We start from the raw sequence: 19708 nt of genomic DNA, 5'->3' as shown, positions 1-19708 counted from the left end.
GCAGGCAAAGTCAGGCAAAGTCGAACTTATCTTGCTGAAGTCACTTTCTGGTCTCCTACCTACCCTGAGGACTTTGCTAGGACTTTGGCAGAGCTGCAGAGGCACGCCTGATTCGGATTTCCCTGACCCGGCCGTCAGCGGAGGAGTGGGACACGACATTCTATGAGGCCCAAGCGACCAATCTCTTCCCTTAAAATCATTCAAATTGGAAAAATATTTCGGACCTGCGCCTTTTAATGATGACCCTGAAGTTTGCCCAGTTATTATAAAGATGCTTGTGCTACCTCAATGAGAAGTGTCTTTTGATAGAAGACCCTAAAGGAGAAAACCACTGCATGCTGCTGTTCTCCTGTTCACCTAAGAAATAGTTTTATTTATTGTAGATATTATTTGATATCGTGACTCCCTGTGTTTCAGCCTCACATCCATCATCTTGTAAAGCAACTTAAATGGAGACATGCATCTCAATATTCATAATTCCAGGGCAGAAATTACAGAAAAATTAAATGTAGGTTTTATCAATGATGTATAATCCTTCCAGTGCTAAATTATTTAAGGATGTGGCCTAGTTTTGAAGAATAAGGCAACTTGTTTAAGAAGTCACCTATCAACCTGCACCGAGGAAATCAAACATCTGGTAATGACTCAGTCATCCCAGTCAATCCTAGATACCAACAATTCATGTTGGTTCTTGCAGATCCCTATTAAAGCATTCCAAAATCCTGCAGAACTCGATTGGGTTATTTAAGCCTACATGCAAACCAAAAATGTTTCCTGCTTTTGTTTGTTTTGTTTTGTGCCAGCAACCACACACGCTTCTGCCTTCATAAAATAATTAGATGGACTTTCGCCCAATTCCTGCATCTTGAAGCAAGTTACAGTTTGAAGCTGTTGTCCCTCCTCGGTATTTCTTCTTAACTTTTTAGAATCAGGATTGCTTTTACAATTTTAGCATCCATTTTTTCGTGTTAAAAGATTTGCGGGTTCTTTTATCAAACCAATATGTATCCTATAACAAAAAAAACAACAAAAACCACACACACACTTCCTGGAAGCAATACACCAGTAAAAGTTACTTCAGCTTTATCTATTTTTCAACAACTGGATCTCCTTAGGAGCACTAAGTTCTTAATCAAAATGGTAATGTAAATGAACATATTTTGTGTAGACCAGTAATGCAAGAAATTATACAGGATTAGACTGCTGTGATAGCTGAAATACACCATGAACTATACAGTGATTAACATTGGAAACTTTAATTGGGGTTAAAATTGGGGTTAATGGAAACAATCATCATTTTGATTCCAAGATAATAACACTTTGTCATTCTTTTTCTCTTTTTAAAGTGATGAAAATGCAAGAAAAGCTCTGAAAAACTTGCCTGCATTTCCTACCAAGACTTTGCAGGAGCATCCTTCACTTGCCTATTGGTAAGACCTAATTATTAAATTTACAGGTGCATCATATTAGGATCCTGGTCTTTTCTTTGTATCCTCCTTCCCTATTAATTAAAAAATTTGTGAACTACTGACAGTAATATCCAAGGTCACCAAATGGGAAAAGCTTTGAATGCAAAATGGCTGTTGTAAAGCTTGTGTTACAAGTCACCAAAGAACAACAGTTTTTCAGAAGAAAAACTGGTGTGGTTTCTCCTACCAACTCCTCTAATTCCTTAATTAACTCTCCTCCCAAGATTTTCAGCTCTATTCCAGCTTACCTTTGTCTTTTTTTCTGGGCAGGTGGGCAAATTTCCAAACCAAGCATCATTTTTAATGCTTACAAAGCTTACATGGAACCCAATGGCATTTTTGTAAATACAGATAATACTGCACTTTGTGACATAAGATCTCCCTATTTAATTATTTTTTTTAATTGAATGAATATTAAAAACATAGAAGCCATGTGGAAAGTAAGGCCTTGTTTTCTCCCAGGAACATTTCATAAGCATTTTGGTGTCCATGGCTGCTACCTTCTATCCTTCTGCTTTATAAAATAAAATACACTGCATACATTTTAACACCCTGGTATTATTCTGGCACTGTTGAACTTTTCTTCCTGTTCTGATTGCTTGAAAAATCTATCAGAAAAACAAGATTGTATTTGATCCAAACTCTGGAAATAAATGCTACCAAAGTTTAGGATACTATAAGTATACTAGAGTCCAACTTCAGGATTTAAAAATATGTTTACTTAAGAGAACAATATCCAGAATTTTTATTAATAAAATAACATACAATATCCCACTCCAGGTAGTCCTCAACTTATAACCACAATCGAGCCCAAAATTTCCATTGTTAAGCAAGAGATTGCTAAGTAAAGTGAGTTTTGTCCCATTTTATGACCTTTATGGCCACAGTTGTTAAGTGAACTACTTCAGTTGTTAAGTTAGCAACACGGTTGTTAAGTGAATTTGGCTTTTTCATTGACTTTGCTTATTAGAAGGTTGCAAAAGGTGATCACACAACCCTGGGATACTGCAACGGTCATAAATACCAGCCAGTTTGCCAAACTTGTCCGAATTTTGATCATGGGGATGCTGCAATGGTTATAAGCATGAAAAACGATGATAACTCACTTTTTTCGGTCGCTAAACAAATGGTTGCAAGTTGAGGAGTACCTGTACATAAATAAGAAAGAAATGTATGTCTATTAGCCACCCTTCTTAAAAGCGTCTCAGTTTGCAATCTTTGATAGAGCTAATCAGGAGTAACATATTGAATACTGAATAAAACTAAACATCTGAAAAATATGACTAGGATTGCAGGTGAGTAAAACAGAGATGTTTTGAGCCGCTAAGACCATTTTCTGATACTGTAAGAACATTTGTAAATGGCATTTTGGTTTCTAGTGGTTTCCCTGAGCTTTCATAACTGATGTCCTCCAGAGAGTTGAGTCTGCAACTTCCAGAATTTCAGGTCAGCATGGTGGATACACCTAGAGAGCACAGTGTCAGGAAAAGCTAGTTATTAATTATAGAGCTGTTTCCAGGCTTCCTTGTGGCAAAGTTTTGTAATAAAAAATATGCTGCTGTCTTATCATTAAAAGTCCATCATTGTCAAGTTGTTACTGTAAAATTTTCTTTACATAATCAAGCTTCTACATGAATTTAATGAAGAATAATGCAAAGAATAGTCTGTGGCTATTATAGTTTATGATGGCTTATCCCTTTGGGTTGGAATCCTGGGCATGGTTATGCAAGGATTTTAGAAGCCTAACCATACAGTGGAACAACCTTTGTATGTTCTGGTAAGTTACTAGCTTTTCTGTAATGATGATATGTCATAGAAAAATTCACAAAGGTGAATTTCTTAGGAACCCCAAAAGCAGAACCACTTATTTAGAGCCCAGGGATATCATACAAATATTTAGAGATTATCTTGTTGACAAAGAAACAAAATCGTGCTTGTTTCAATTCCTCTCTGTATAATCAGACCTGCACATTTTTCGTTATGGCATAATAAAGGAGTTCTAATTTTTCCAGGTTTCTATTTTTCCTTGGAAGAGGTACATTTAATATCCATGTGGCATTACTTTCTGCAATAGTTACTCAAATCACCATTTTTTTTTCTAAAAAAAATACCAGGCAGCCCTAGGTCATGCTTAAATTATAACTTGTGATTACTAATACGAACAATGAGTTCCTATAGTCATCTTGGGAAAATAGTGTAAGAGTTCTTGATGAAAAAAAAGTGAGTCCATTGGGCCCAACATACTTTGTTTCACAACAGCCAACCAATTGCTGCTGGGAAAGCCACAACCAAGGCATAAAAGTAGAAGTAAGTCCTCTCTATTGTTTCCTCCTAGTATAATGCCTCTATAAAGCAATCACAGCTGTAGGGATTATTCCTTTTTAAAAGACATCAGGAATCAGTAATGACTTGAGGGTTCATAGTCAGTCAAAATCCTAATTTCGAGAATGTGGGAAGAGAGAATTGCTATTCTTTCTTTATAAATATATCTCATTTGAAGGTAAATATATTTTGCAAATTGATTAACAGTTTGTGGCAGTGTTATTCTCCATGCTGGGGAATTCTGGGAGTTGAAGTTCACACAACAGAAAGTTGCCAAGGTTCAGAAAGTCTGGTCTATAGTATTATATGTATGTGTACTTAGGTGTCATTCATTCATTCAGTCATTCATTCATTCATTCAGACTTTGCTTGGATTAAAAGAGAACTGAATCTCTTGAAGCTCAGCTGTTTTATGTTGTAATCTGTCTTGGAAGTTTCTTCCAGAATGACCAACTTAGTCCGTAAAATACATCTTTGGAGTGTTATAAGCTCTCCTTTCTCCCTTTGTTTTTAGAATATTGTGAATTCTGTTGTCAAGATTTGTTTAAGTTAAATTTTATAGATGCTTGCCCATTTGGTCCATGTAGAATGCACAAGTGCACCGATAGCAATTCATTAATAATACTGGAAGATGAGCAAATGAATTGAATTCTAGTGTTATAGTTTCTTATATTAGCATGTCACCAGTTGCCTTGTGGATGTCTGTTACATCCATTTCTATATGTATAAGTCCTTGGTGTCAAATCTGATTATACTGAATATTGTATATATTTCTGAATAAACTCATTCGTGGATGAGCCAACCCTCAAATTTCTAACTTTTAAAATACCACAAAAATTGCACCACCTACAGATAAGTTGATCTTTGAAATTTTCATGTGTTTTAATTTTCATAATTGACTTATCCAAGAGTAATCCACAGTTTAGCCATTTTTCATGGTGTTCTGTTTCAAAATTCAAGGATCAGCTTATTCAGGGATGGGCTTATAAGTGAATATATTTGGATATACATTACTGTATATTCTTATGGATAAATCCATCCATGGATAATCTGAACCCAATTTCTGGAATATATTTTAGTACCTAAAATTCCCAGTTATTCATGAGTACATAATGTGTTTGTCTAGCTTCTATTCATTCAAGAAATATGCAGGCTGACCTCATTTTTTATGCTCAAGAAACAAATGTAATCAAGGAAGATAACATATACCCTTTTTTTCACCATGGGATGAGGAGAGGAAAAAGAGAAAAATAGAGACCTATTTGTCATGATTGTTGAACTATATTTTTTCACAGGGCAATATGGAAAACATTTCAAAACTCATGACGACGTTCATATCTTCACCACCTTATCTCAATCATTTTGGAAGTGCTTCAAGCTTAAAAGAGCTCAGTTTTAAAGACACAAGTGTGAAATCTTCCAAAATGGTTGAAACAACCCATTTCACATTTATGACAGGAGATTTCCACTCCACACGCTTTTTTAGTTGGAACAGACAGAGAGACAGCAAATTTAATGTGGATTGCAGATTTGAATCTGGGATTGCCTTAGTCCCATACCAACCTCTTTATCACATGATAATTTTGTGGTAAATAATTTCACTGTCATTATGAGATTACTGCCATATGCCTCAAATCATACAAGAAAATAAAACATTTTGCTTTTGCCCTGTCTGCAAATCATTTAAGCTGTATTTAGGAAAGGAAGGAAGGTGTGTGTCTCAGTGTGTGTCAGAAAAACCCAGTCATTAATCTGGGTAGGAGTAATCAAAATCATAGGCCAGCATATCTGAAAGGCCCTGTGTGTGTGTGTGTATGTTTACAACCTGATATAGTTCTGCTAACTTTATAGCCACTGCAGCTTCCTTTCTCCACATTTACATTTTATGAAATGGCGCACATCCAGGCTATAGAGTATTTTCTCTAGAAGAGGCTTAACCTGTAATTCCATTCTGTGCCATCCTAAACTCGGAGCATTCATTTTGTAGATGGACAGAACGTATAGGGGCTATGCTATACAGAGAGATTCTGTGGAATGCTTCGTCTGACCTGGATGCATTTGGAACAACATAGGATCTAAAACCCTTCTTCCTCTGTTAATAAACTCTTTTTGCTTTTTTTCCTCAGTGAGGACAGAGTCATCGAACATTACATTAAGAACAAGGGGCTGACTAGAGGACAAGCGATTGTTCAGTAAGTGTTTTATTGAGCTCTTTTCATGGTCTGTGGGAATGGCCTTGGAAGACAAGGCAATGAGACATAACCAAGGTTTAACGGATAAAAGGCCGCTTAACCCCCCCCGCCCCCTCAGCAGGAATGTGGGGTGGGCAAAAGTTGCAGAAGAAACCCTCTCATGGTTTCAAACCAAGCCAGCAAAAGAAGAGGCCACACTGTGAGTAGAACGAGTCTCTTTACTGGAGTCGCAGCTTGGCAAATGGTGAACAATAGAGTAAAAGGGTTTTTTAGCCAGCATTACTGGCTTCTGCTAGCCAGCCGGCTATATGGACTTCAGCATGCTCTGCCCTCCTGTTCCTGGTTGCTCCCGGCTGGCTCCAGCAAGTACTCTTGTTGCAGCCGGTGGTCCCTGGCTGGCTCCAGCAAGTACTTTTTTGGCCCGGCTCCAGCAAGCTTTTGGAGCCCCACTGCTCTCTGGCTGGCTCCAGCAAATATTCTGCAGACCTGGATGGCTTCTGAACTGGCCACAGCTAGCTTGCCTTCCTGGCTCCTCTCCCAGCATGACTCCCATCACCCAACACCCATCTTATTTATTTTATTTATTTATTTTATTTGATTTTTATACCGCCCTTCTCCCGAAGGACTCAGGGCGGTGTACAGGCATAATAAAACCGACAATACAATATACAAGTTTAAAATACGATTTTAAAAACTTATTTAAATTAGCCCAGTGATTAAAATTTACCATACTAAAATCTGTGGCCCCATGCATTCCCCTTCCCCTATGCATGTGTGGCAACTCCAAAACAGTGCATTGTGGCCACTTTGAGCAGTGCACTGTCTCAGATGTTGACACTCTTAATTGTTAGACTGTAAAGAGGAGGGAGGAGAAGACCTGTCAGGCTTGCAAGATTCCGTTATTGTAACCTTACCCAAAAAAAAAGTAGAATTGGCTCATCTGGTTGTGTTTTCTTTCTGGTTAACCTCAAAATGTTGACTTTGTATATAGTATACAAACGGATGAAGACTATTGCCTGACATAGTGTAAGCCGCCCTGAGTCTTCGGAGAAGGGCGGGATATAAATGCAAATAAAAAAAAAAAGGCAAACAACTATTAATGGGAGAGGTTACAGCACAGAACAGATTTCAGCCCCGTTCTGAACTATTGACAACTATTGTGACTGAGGCTGACACTTTCTGAGAAGAGTCATCCATGTAGTTCCAAAGCTTGTTTTGGTCCTATCTCTGCAACTGTGAAACATTTTAGATTGCCTCATTATCTTTCAACACATTGCTCTTCTTCCTCAGTGTCCCTGCTGTCCTCTCACTTGAGGTCGATAGCATATTTATCCACCAAACAATGCCTTTCAAACCAATCCAGCAGCAAAAGCTGTAAAAACCAATGTATCTTATGAGTGGATGCTTAGCGGATCAGGTCTATGGGATTCAAATGTTTTATTGTTCAGATTTATATCATGCACTGTATTGGAATAAGGGAATGAACTTGGGAAAAGGCGGGGGAAGAGATGCTACCTAGGAAATAATCAGATAAAGAGGCAGGAGCCCCCCATAGATTAACAGTTAGAAGAAGAAACTTAGAACCTGCCCTAATTGATCAAGCACTTAAAATTGGAGGTGAGAAGTTTTGTACTGTCAGACTTGCAATATTAATATAGCTGTACAATAAAGTAGATTTAACTCATCTACTCTTGTTTTCCTGTCTGTTTTACTTGGGAAGGCTGACATGCACTCAAAGTAGCCAAGCATTTACAATGAAGCTGATTTAGAAGAACCGAACACTCCCAAGAGCTAAACCTGGAAAACATTCTAGATTAGTATTGCGGAGAGCTCAATTGCTAGAATTGAAGCCAAGTTCTTTTTTTTATCATGTTTTTTTATTTTATAAACAAACAAACATACAATACATAATCAGTCATTCGGGGTATCTAGGTGCTTCTCCTGTGACGACTTCTTGCTCCTTCTATCTTCATCATTTCTTGATATTTTCTATTCATTTGTTATAACAGTCTCCCCATGTTATTCATTTATTGTAACATTCTCTTGCTTACTATTAATACATTTATCTATCTTTACTCTCCCCTTTCTTGTTCCATTGTTTCATAAAACATTTGCCCTATATACATATATATCTTCTCTAACCAATGGTAAAATTGTCTCCATATCTTGAAATATTCCAACTCCTCTCTTTCTTTGATTGTCAGTGTCAATCTATTCATTTCTGCACAATCTAATATTCCCCTTCTGAAGGGATTTTCTCTGCTTTCCATCTTTGCGCAAATACTATCCTCGCTGCAGTTATTACATGTATAATCAAATATATATTTTCTTTACTAATTTTCTCTGGTGGTATACCCAATAGGAACAGCTCAGGTTTTAAATCAATAAGTTGTTGAAGCATTTCTTCTAACCATGTTTTAATTCTACTCCAATAATTTCTCACTTCTGGACATGTCCACTGAAGCTAAGTTCTTGATGGAATTCAGTTGTTATAACAAGGGACTTCTTTCAAGGAAGTACCTGGCAAATCCAAGAGCTTCAGGGGGATTGAGGGCAGAAGGAGGTTATAAAAAAAAAGCCTGGTTCTAGTTTAATGATCTCCTTTGAAATGTTAACTAATTTGTTGCTGTGCTTGAACTTGTTTGTACACAGACTATTAATCTTGATTGATGCTTTATATAATTAAAGCACCTAAAACATTTTGATGTGAAACCTAAAATTCTTCCCAGAGTCCCTCTGTGAAGCAGTTGGGCAGTTTCAAAATTTGATAAATAAATAAAATCAATGAATGAATCCAAAGACATCATTCAGGTAATGTGTATTAGTAGAAGATACTACTGAAGAAGCTGTATATCTGTTCCATGCAGGTACATGAAGTTGGTTGAAGCTCTGCCTACTTATGGAATCCATTATTATGGAGTGAAGGTCAGTGAGTACTGGAAAACAAAACTGAGTAAATTGTCTGTTGTATGCATTTTTTGCTTTTAATAAAAGCAACTCATTTGAACAAAGCGAGTAAGGAGATGCCCTCATGTCATAGTGCCCCATTTAAGGACTTTTTACCTTTTCAGCTCAGCTCTTTTTACCTTTCTCAGATCATGAGAACGTTTTGGATCCTGTTCATCCTTTATTCTCTTCAGAAACAAGGGCTGTTTGTGATTTGGCTTCCCTGGATCCACTTCAAGCACTTTGAGTAGAGTCTGCGTGAATGCAGACCTTACACTTAGGTGATGGTTTTCAATAATCACTCATCTGACGGATCAGGAGATGGCAAGGGCTTTGGCTTAAGGTCCTGGAGAATTGCCAGTCAGAGGAAATAATGAAAGACTACATGAACATTTCTTTGTTTTTAAGAAATAACAAAAATAGGGCAGGAAGAGCATTGTTAACATATTGCAAGATTTAACATGTTAATTTTTCATTTAGAATGTTCTCTCTTTTGCCTAGCAGACAGTATTTAAGTTCCTATAATTTATTCAAGAGGTGCTTTTTTTAAACCCCATTCAGAGCTACAATGTTAGTTGATTAGAATAATGCAAATAGCATTTTGCATCTCTGTGAATAAAACCTCCAGAAGCTAGTACTTACATTACATTAATGGGGCTAGCGTTCAAGGAGACGTACAGTTATATTAATAACAAAGTAAATAGATCCATGCCATCTGAAACTTCACTCAAATTGTAATGAGTTTGCTGAATCTGTATATGAACATCAACATTCCTATTCAGACATTCTGCCAGAGGCATAGATACCATCTTGGCATACTCATGCTTTTTTCTCTACATGCAGATTGACCCTGTGTAGCGAATGAGCACTTTTTCAAACTTTTCAGAAGTGTCTTGTGTTTCACAAATCCCCATTTTGATAGGAAATTTAGAGATCCCTTTCATGAATAATTCCCCCCCCCATGTTCTCCACATTTTATAGCCTCAGTAAAATTGTAGAACCTTTTCTACAAAGCATCATGGAATACTCACATTGACACTGTGGGTAATGTTCAAGAATAGAGTGGATTAAGAGCTGTGGTGGCGCAGTGGTTAGAGGGCAGTACCGCAGGCTACTTCTGCTTACTGCCGGCTGCCTGCAACTTGGCAGTTCCAATCTCACCAGACTCAAGGTTGATTCAGCCTTCCATCCTTCCAAGGTCGGTGAAATGAGGACCCAGATTGTTGGGGGCAATATGCTGACTCTGTAAGCTGCTTAGAGAGGGCTGTAAAGCACTGTGAAGCGATATATAAGTCTAAGTGCTACTGCTATTTGGGCCTGATGGATGTGCTCATTTGTTAGTATCTACCAGTTTTGAAGAAATTGTGATATGGAGGAGCAAAAACCTTCCATTCTTGAAATTACTGTTGGCAATTTCCCTGCAGCACAACTGTCAGTCCTTTCAAATGGGGCCTTCTGGGGATGGCATTGGAGCTGTTAGACCTAAAGCCACTCTGTCCCCCGGGAGGATTACAATAACGGCATCTTATTTTTAGCAGATTAGAATGGCTTTCCAAAACTTCCCTCTAAAATAAAATGAGCGAAAATCACTTTTCTATTTTTAGGGGGTGGGGGAATGAAGTCAACACCACGCATAAATTGTATTTGGAGGCTCTGGTTTCCTTCGTTCTCCCTTAATTTATTTTTGCTAGATTTGAGCTAGAGATATTTGGTTAATTTTAGCCACAAACAATTTAATAATACAGTAATTTACCCCCCCTACCCCCCTTCTTTTTGTTGTACTTTTGATGACTTCATGGACAGGTCTGTGCATTTTTCTTGGCAACCTGCAGTAGTGGTATTATCACTGGCCGCCTGCCAGGATGTTTTTCAACTTTTTAATCTAGGGATGAAAGAAAGTATCTGGCCCAAAGTCACTCAACTGTCTTCCATGCTTAAGAAAGCACCAGAGCCCGCATCTCCTTATTCCTGGTCCAGCACTTTAACCAGGATATCTCACTAGCTCTTTTAACGTACTTTACAAAGTTGCTTTAAAAAGTTATGGAAATAATGCATTATTGCAGAGTTCCCCAACCTTTCTAGGTTGGCGGTTCGGGGGGGGGGAGGTGTGCGAACGGGGCTTCGATGCTCATGGCGATGACAGCGGCCTCACGGTGACCCAAGCACAAATAGGGTGACCCAAGCCATTCATGCTGCCCAGTGGCCGATGGGCGACAGCCCACAATTTGGGGACTCCTGCTTTATTGTACAGTACTATGATTTACTGTTTTGTCGCTTGAAAAAGAGCTCCTCCAAAACCATTCTCACCAACACTGACAGGGCAAGCCACGAGAATATAAACTGAGAGCAACTAGCACTGATTATGTTACCTAGTTTGGTAATGAAATGTCTGCAAGAAAACAACCCAGCTGAGAGAGCACTAAGGACCCCTCATTTCAATCTTAAACTACCAATATTCTCCTTTATTGGGAAGAGCTCTGTGGAAGATGAAATTTAGTGCCCTCACCAAGAAAATATGTCAGCCCGAATTTTCTCTTAAAATAAACAATAACTATTTGCTCTAACATTCTGATTTTTCACATGTGCATTTAAGGTAATTTATGGACTTTAAGCTGAATAAAGTGTACATCTGAGTAAATACATATGGAACTGTGCAAAGTGTGTACACAGTCCATTTCTTTTTCTCAACAGTTCAGCATTATTTTGGACTTGTCCCTCATCAGGTCTTTTTTTACTGTTGTTGCTCACCTCCCACAGATTTTCTTCCATGTCTGCCCCACCTCTAGCCATGGTTTCAAAGAATACGGCAGCTTCTCTTCCCTACTGCTCTGTGGCTGTTTGCATAGCATCTTCCAGCTGGGAAAGGAATAGCAGACCCCTTCAAACAATAAACCTCCTCTGTCAGCTGCAGGTGTGCTAACAAAGGGCTGCCTTCAGCTCCCTAACCTGCTTATACTTGTTGCAGGATGAAGTAAAGAAACCTTATATCAACTCTGAAGTTTTTTGACTCTTGCTAAAGCCTTAGAACTTCTATTCTTCTCTGCCATAGGATAAACAAGGCATCCCGTGGTGGCTTGGGATCAGTTATAAAGGAATTGGCCAGTACGATTTACAAGATAAAGTCAAACCAAGAAAAGTAAATAGATCCATGCCATCTGAAACTTCACTCAAATTGTAATGAGTTTGCTGAATCTGTATATGAACATCAACATTCCTATTCAGACATTCTGCCAGAGGCATAGATACCATCTTGGCATACTCATGCTTTTTTCTCTACATGCAGATTGACCCTGTGTAGCGAATGAGCACTTTTTCAACCTTTTCAAAAATGTCTTGTGTTTCACAAATCCCCATTTTGATAGGAAATTTAGAGATCCCTTTCATGAATAGTTTTTCCCCCCCCCATGTTCTCCACATTTTATAGCCTCAGTAAAATTGTAGAACCTTTTCTACAAAGCATCATGGAATGCTCACATTGACTCTGTGGGTAATGTTCAAGAATAGAGTGGATAAAGAGCTGTGGTGGCGCAGTGGTTAGAGGGCAGTACTGCAGGCTATTTCTGCTGTCTGCCGGCTGCCTGCAACTTGGCAGATCGAATCTCACCAGACTCAAGGTTGATTCAGCCTTCCATCCTTCCAAGGTCGGTGAAATGAGGACCCAGATTGTTGGGGGCAATATGCTGACTCTGTAAGCTGCTTAGAGAGGGCTGTAAAGCACTGTGAAGCGATATATAAGTCTAAGTGCTACTGCTATTTGGGCCTGATGGATGTGCTCATTTGTTAGTATCTACCAGTTTTGAAGAAATTGTGATATGGAGGAGCAAAAACCTTCCATTCTTGAAATTACTGTTGGCAATTTCCCTGCAGCACAACTGTCAGTCCTTTCAAATGGGGCCTTCTGGGGATGGCATTGGAGCTGTTAGACCTAAAGCCACTCTGTCCCCCGGGAGGATTACAATAACGGCATCTTATTTTTAGCAGATTAGAATGGCTTTCCAAAACTTCCTCTAAAATAAAATCAATGAATGAATCCAAAGACATCATTCAGGTAATGTGTATTAGTAGAAGATACTACTGAAGAAGCTGTATATCTGTTCCATGCAGGTACATGAAGTTGGTTGAAGCTCTGCCTACTTATGGAATCCATTATTATGGAGTGAAGGTCAGTGAGTACTGGAAAACAAAACTGAGTAAATTGTCTGTTGTATGCATTTTTTGCTTTTAATAAAAGCAACTCATTTGAACAAAGCGAGTAAGGAGATGCCCTCATGTCATAGTGCCCCATTTAAGGACTTTTTACCTTTCTCAGATCATGAGAACGTTTTGGATCCTGTTCATCCTTTATTCTCTTCAGAAACAAGGGCTGTTTGTGATTTGGCTTCCCTGGATCCACTTCAAGCACTTTGAGTAGAGTCTGCGTGAATGCAGACCTTACACTTAGGTGATGGTTTTCAATAATCACTCATCTGACGGATCAGGAGATGGCAAGGGCTTTGGCTTAAGGTCCTGGAGAATTGCCAGTCAGAGGAAATAATGAAAGACTACATGAACATTTCTTTGTTTTTAAGAAATAACAAAAATAGGGCAGGAAGAGCATTGTTAACATATTGCAAGATTTAACATGTTAATTTTTCATTTAGAATGTTCTCTCTTTTGCCTAGCAGACAGTATTTAAGTTCCTATAATTTATTCAAGAGGTGCTTTTTTTAAACCCCATTCAGAGCTACAATGTTAGTTGATTAGAATAATGCAAATAGCATTTTGCATCTCTGTGAATAAAACCTCCAGAAGCTAGTACTTACATTACATTAATGGGGCTAGCGTTCAAGGAGACGTACAGTTATATTAATAACAAAGTAAATAGATCCATGCCATCTGAAACTTCACTCAAATTGTAATGAGTTTGCTGAATCTGTATATGAACATCAACATTCCTATTCAGACATTCTGCCAGAGGCATAGATACCATCTTGGCATACTCATGCTTTTTTCTCTACATGCAGATTGACCCTGTGTAGCGAATGAGCACTTTTTCAACCTTTTCAAAAATGTCTTGTGTTTCACAAATCCCCATTTTGATAGGAAATTTAGAGATCCCTTTCATGAATAGTTTTTCCCCCCCCCATGTTCTCCACATTTTATAGCCTCAGTAAAATTGTAGAACCTTTTCTACAAAGCATCATGGAATGCTCACATTGACTCTGTGGGTAATGTTCAAGAATAGAGTGGATTAAGAGCTGTGGTGGCGCAGTGGTTAGAGGGCAGTACCGCAGGCTACTTCTGCTTACTGCCGGCTGCCTGCAACTTGGCAGTTCCAATCTCACCAGACTCAAGGTTGATTCAGCTTTCCATCCTTCCAAGGTCGGTAAAATGAGGACCCAGATTGTTGGGGGCAATATGCTGACTCTGTAAGCAGCTTAGAGAGGGCTGTAAAGCACTGTGAAGCGATATATAAGTCTAAGTGCTATTGCTATTTGGGCCTGATGGATGTGCTCATTTGTTGGTATCTACCGGTTTTGAAGAAATTGTGATATGGAGGAGCAAAAACCTTCCATTCTTGAAATTACTGTTGGCAATTTCCCTGCAGCACAACTGTCAGTCCTTTCAAATGGGGCCTTCTGGGGATGGCATTGGAGCTGTTAGACCTAAAGCCACTCTGTCCCCCGGGAGGATTACAATAACGGCATCTTATTTTTAGCAGATTAGAATGGCTTTCCAAAACTTTCCTCTAAAATAAAATGAGCGAAAATCACTTTTCTATTTTTAGGGGATGGGGGAATGAAGTCAACACCACGCATAAATTGTGTTTGGAGTCTCTGGCTTCCTTAGTTCTCCCTTAATTTATTTTTGCTGGATTTCAGCTAGAGATATTTGGTTAATTTTAGCCACAAACAATTTAATAATACAGTAATTTACCCCCCTACCCCCCTTCTTTTTGTTGTACTTTTGATGACTTCATGGACAGGTCTGTGCATTTTTCTTGGCAACCTGCAGTAGTGGTATTTTCACTGGCCGCCTGCCAGGATGTTTTTCAACTTTTTAATCTAGAGATGAAAGAAAGTATCTGGCCCAAAGTCACTCAACTGTCTTCCATGCTTAAGGAAGCACCAGAGCCCGCATCTCCTTATTCCTGGTCCAACACTTCAACCAGGATATCTCACTAGCTCTTTTAACGTACTTTACAAAGTTGCTTTAAAAAGTTATGGAAATAATGCATTATTGCAGAATTCCCAACCTTTCTAGGCGGTTCGGGGTGGGGGGGAGGTGTGCGAACAGGGCTACGACGCTCATGGCGATGACAGCGGCCTCACGGTGACCCAAGCACAAGTAGGGTGACCCAAGCACAAATAGGGTGACCCAAGCACAAATAGGGTGACCCAAGCACAAATAGGGTGACCCAAGCACAAATAGGGTGACCCAAGCACAAATAGGGTGACCCAAGCACAAATAGGGTGACCCAAGCACAAATAGGGTGACCCAAGCACAAATAGGGTGACCCAAGCACAAATAGGGTGACCCAAGCACAAGTAGGGTGACCCAAGCCATTCATGCCGCCCAGTGGCCGATGGGCGACAGCCCACAATTTGGGGACTCCTGCTTTATTGTACAGTACTATGATTTACTGTTTTGTCGCTTGAAAAAGAGCTCCTCCAAAACCATTCTCACCAACACTGACAGGGCAAGCCACGAGAATATAAACTGAGAGCAACTAGCACTGATTATGTTACCTAGTTTGGTAATGAAATGTCTGCAAGAAAACAACCCAGCTGAGAGAGCACTAAGGACCCCTCATTTCAGTCTTAAACTACCAATATTCTCCTTTATTGGGAAGAGCTCTGTGGAAGATGAAATTTAGTGCCCTCACCAAGAAAATATGTCAGCCCGAATTTTCTCTTAAAATAAACAATAACTATTTGCTCTAACATTCTGATTTTTCACATGTGCATTTAAGGTAATTTATGGACTTTAAGCTGAATAAAGTGTACATCTGAGTAAATACATATGGAACTGTGCAAAGTGTGTACACAGTCCATTTTTTTTTCTCAACAGTTCAGCATTATTTTGGACTTGTCCCTCATCAGGTCTTTTTTTACTGTTGTTGCTCACCTCCCACAGATTTTCTTCCATGTCTGCCCCACCTCTAGCCATGGTTTCAAAGAATACGGCAGCTTCTCTTCCCTACTGCTCTGTGGCTGTTTGCATAGCATCTTCCAGCTGGGAAAGGAATAGCAGACCCCTTCAAACAATAAACGTCCTCTGTTAGCTGCAGGTGTGCTAACAAAGGGCTGCCTTCAGCTCCCTAACCTGCTTATACTTGTTGCAGGATGAAGTAAAGAAACCTTATATCAACTCTGAAGTTTTTTGACTTGCTAAAGCCTTAGAACTTCTATTCTTCTCTGCCATAGGATAAACAAGGCATCCCGATCAAGGAAGGCGAACTGCGAACCAGGCGGACCTGGTGGAAGGCCCTCCTGGAGACGGCTGTCAAATGACCTTCAAACGACAGCCGGTCACCCAGGAGGACACCTAAGTTGCGCACCCTATCCTTTGGGGCCAATAACTCGCCTCCAACAGTCAGCCGCGGTTGCAGTTGACTGAATCGGGATGCCGGCATCCACAGCCACTCCGCCTTGGAGGGATTAAGCTTGAGCCTGTTTCTCCCCATCCAGACCCGACGGCTCCCAACCACCGGGACATCACTTCAACAACTTCATTGGGGTGGCCCGGGGTGGAAAAGTACAGCTGGGTGTCATCAGCGTACTGTTGGTATCTCAACCCGAAGCCACTGATGATCTCACCCAGTGGCTTCATATAGATGTTGAACAGCAGGCGAGAGAATCGACCCCGCGGGACCCCACAAGTGAGGCACCTCGCGGTGACCTCTGCCCCTGTCAACACCCTCTGCGTCCGGTCGGAGAGATAGGAGGAGAACCACCGATACACGGTGCCTCCCACTCCCAATCCCCCCAACCGGCGCAGCAAGATACCATGGTCGATGGTATCAAAAGCCGCTGAGAGATCTAATAGGACCAGGGCAGAGGAGTACCCCCTGTCCCTGGCCCTCCAGAGATCATCCACCAATGCGACCAAAGCTGTCTCCGTGCTGTATCCGGGTCGAAAGCCGGACTGGAACGGGTCTAGATAGACGGCTTCATCCAGGTATTGGGGTAGCTGTCGCGCCACAGCACTCTCTACAACCTTCGCAACGAAGCGAAGGTTGGAGACTGGACGATAGTTACCCAAAATAGCTGGGTCCAGGGAGGGCTTCTTGAGGAGGGGTCTCACCACCGCCTCTTTCAAGGCGGCAGGGAAAACCCCTTCCAACAAAGAAGCGTTGATAATCCTCTGAGCCAGCCTCGTGTCACCTCCTGAGTGGCCAGTACCAGCCAGGAAGGACACGGGTCCAGTAAACATGTCGTGGCGTGAAGCCTCCCCAACAACCTGTCCACGTCCTCGGGAGCCACAGGGTCAAACTCATCCCAAACCGGTTCAACAAGACGTGTCTCCTCTCTCGCTTGATCATCCCAATTTCGGTCCAGACCGTCCCGGAGGTGAGCGATTTTATCGTATAAATCACCACTAAACCCCTCGGCCCGCCCTCGCAGAGGGTCACCCCCCCCCTCCTGATGAGGGAGGGAGCGGGCCACCCGAAACAGGGCGGCCGGGTGGTTATCTGCCGACGCAATGAGGGTGGGCGTGGCACCTCGCCTCCCTCATTGCCACCAGGTAGGTCCTAGAATAGGACCTAACTAGTGTCCGATCAGCTTCGAACGACTGGACCTCCAGGTGCTCTCTAGGCGTCTTCTCCGGCGTTTCATCTCCCTCAGCCCTCAGAGAACCAAGGGGCCGGACGAGATCTGCGCCGGGTCAGAGGCCGCAAAGGCGCGACACGGTCCAGGGCCCCAGCCGCGCCTGTTCCCAGGCCGCGACTAGTTCCTCAGTCGTGCCGTGGGCCAGATCCTCAGGAATGGCCCAAGCTCCAGGAACCTCTCAGGGTCCATCAGGCGCCTGGGACGGAACCAACATATAGGTTCCGTCTCCCTGCGGTGGTGAGTGGCGGTCCGGAAGTCTAGGCGAAGGAGAAAATGATCAGACCATGACATAGGTTCTGTCACTAAATCACCTAACTCCAGATCATTTAGCCACTGTCCAGAGATATAAATCAGATCCAGCGTGCCTCCCCCCATGTGTGTAGGGCCATCATTTACTCGAATCAGGTCCAAGGCCGTCATGGAAGCCTGGAACTCCCGAGCTGCAGTCGATAACAAGCCGGCTGATGGTAGGTTGAAATCCCCCATGACTATAAGTCTGGGGGTCTCAACCGCCACCGCGGCAAGTACCTCCAACAGCTCGGGCAGGGCTGTGGTCACGCAGCAAGGAGCCAGATACGCTGTGTATGTTCCATGATCTGCCCAGGTTATTGGTCAGATGGATGAGTTACCTCTCAGCAGGATCTGAAATAGTAACCCACCACCATTTCTCCCTACCCTGTCCCTGCAACTGATATTAAAAGATATTCTGTAAAGAGACAGGAAGATTCCATATAGCCATCATGAGTTCATAAATTTGGCTAATTTATCATGAAATCATAGCAGTGGGTTCCATAGTTCAATGAAGTGTTGTGTGAAGAAGTCCATCCTTCTACTGCCAGACCACTTCACTGATTGACTCTTGGTTCAAGTATTATATGACAAGGAGGAAAAATGTTTTCAATGCACTTCCTTTACAGCATGCATCATTTTATATTACATTCTATGAAATAGATTAGGAACATGTTTTTTAAGTTAAATTGTTCCAACTTTTGCTTGGACAGAAGATTAGGTTGCAAGGTAACTATTGTGATTGTTCCTGCCAAGCCAGGAAATCCCAACTGCGCCGATGCCTTATTTATGCTTCTTTCCCTCCCCACAAATTCCTGCTCTTCTCTGAAATGCTAAGCAGTTTTTCAAAACAACATTTTGTGTCTGCATATGAAACACAATCCCACTGATGTGTTTTCTACACGAGAGTGGAGGGGGATAAAGAGGTATTTATTCTGTTCCACACAAAGCTTGTTAGACAACTGAGATGGGATATCTATACATAGAAATTGCCTCATCATTATTTCTTGAACAAAGAATAAACATCTGGAATAGGTTCTGAAGACCTTGGGAATAAACTCCATGCTAGCTGTATGAAGAAAACTCAAACACATTGTAGTTATTGTGCCATAGGGGAAACACACCTTATGGGGTTTATTTTCCCTTCCCAGCCTTTCTGCTTTATGTTGAAATCTAAGCTGGAAGCTGCTTAGTTTGATGTTCATCTTGTCCTCAGAATATTTTGGATTTAACAGCTTGTACATGTTTACTTTTGATTGCACAATTTGCTCTTCTTGGAACATAAGTGACGCGTATAATGGAGTGATACATCTAGTTAGCTTTCTAGAAAATAGTTACATCTTCAGGAAGCCCAATGTGTGGAGAAGTAGATAGATCAGATCTTCTGAATCTGTTTTGTCTCCTGTCCTTGTTAACATTTGCATAAAGCAGACAGAAAAGTTCCTGTAAAATAATGGGGGTTGGGAGTTACAAGCTGCCATTTTTTTCCCCAGGTAGGTGAGTGAATGAGAAAAATGATCTCAATCCTGTTAAAATGTAATCCTGATGTTCAGGTTTCTTAGGAGATTTGTGTGCAGCCTCTTCTAACAGAGTAACATAATATATGAGAATCAGCTTGCAAACTTTCTTGTCCTGTAATTGCTTCACTTCTAGCTCTTGATTCCCCATCACTGTATACA

General features: G+C 40.9%; 1 protein-coding gene across 5 annotated transcripts in view; it reads left to right on the top strand.

The window, feature by feature from the left end:
• FRMD4B (FERM domain containing 4B) overlaps positions 1-19708 on the top strand; it is a 313746-nt gene that overhangs the window by 219125 nt on the left and 74913 nt on the right. For all 5 annotated transcript variants that reach the window (XR_009153579.1, XR_009153580.1, XM_058170352.1 and 2 more), the window contains exons 8-11: positions 1347-1430; positions 5917-5982; positions 8850-8907; positions 11978-12064. Coding sequence is in view for 3 of the 5 variants with exons in the window: in XM_058170352.1 (XP_058026335.1) it covers positions 1347-1430; positions 5917-5982; positions 8850-8907; positions 11978-12064 (295 nt within the window). In the remaining 2 variants the exon portion in view is untranslated. The remainder of the gene's footprint in view (positions 1-1346; positions 1431-5916; positions 5983-8849; positions 8908-11977; positions 12065-19708) is intronic.

Source organism: Ahaetulla prasina, chromosome 2 (assembly GCF_028640845.1).
Source record: "Ahaetulla prasina isolate Xishuangbanna chromosome 2, ASM2864084v1, whole genome shotgun sequence".
Lineage (NCBI taxonomy): Eukaryota > Metazoa > Chordata > Lepidosauria > Squamata > Colubridae > Ahaetulla > Ahaetulla prasina.
Note: the sequence above shows the minus strand (reverse complement) of the source record. Positions and strands in the feature narration are given on the sequence as shown.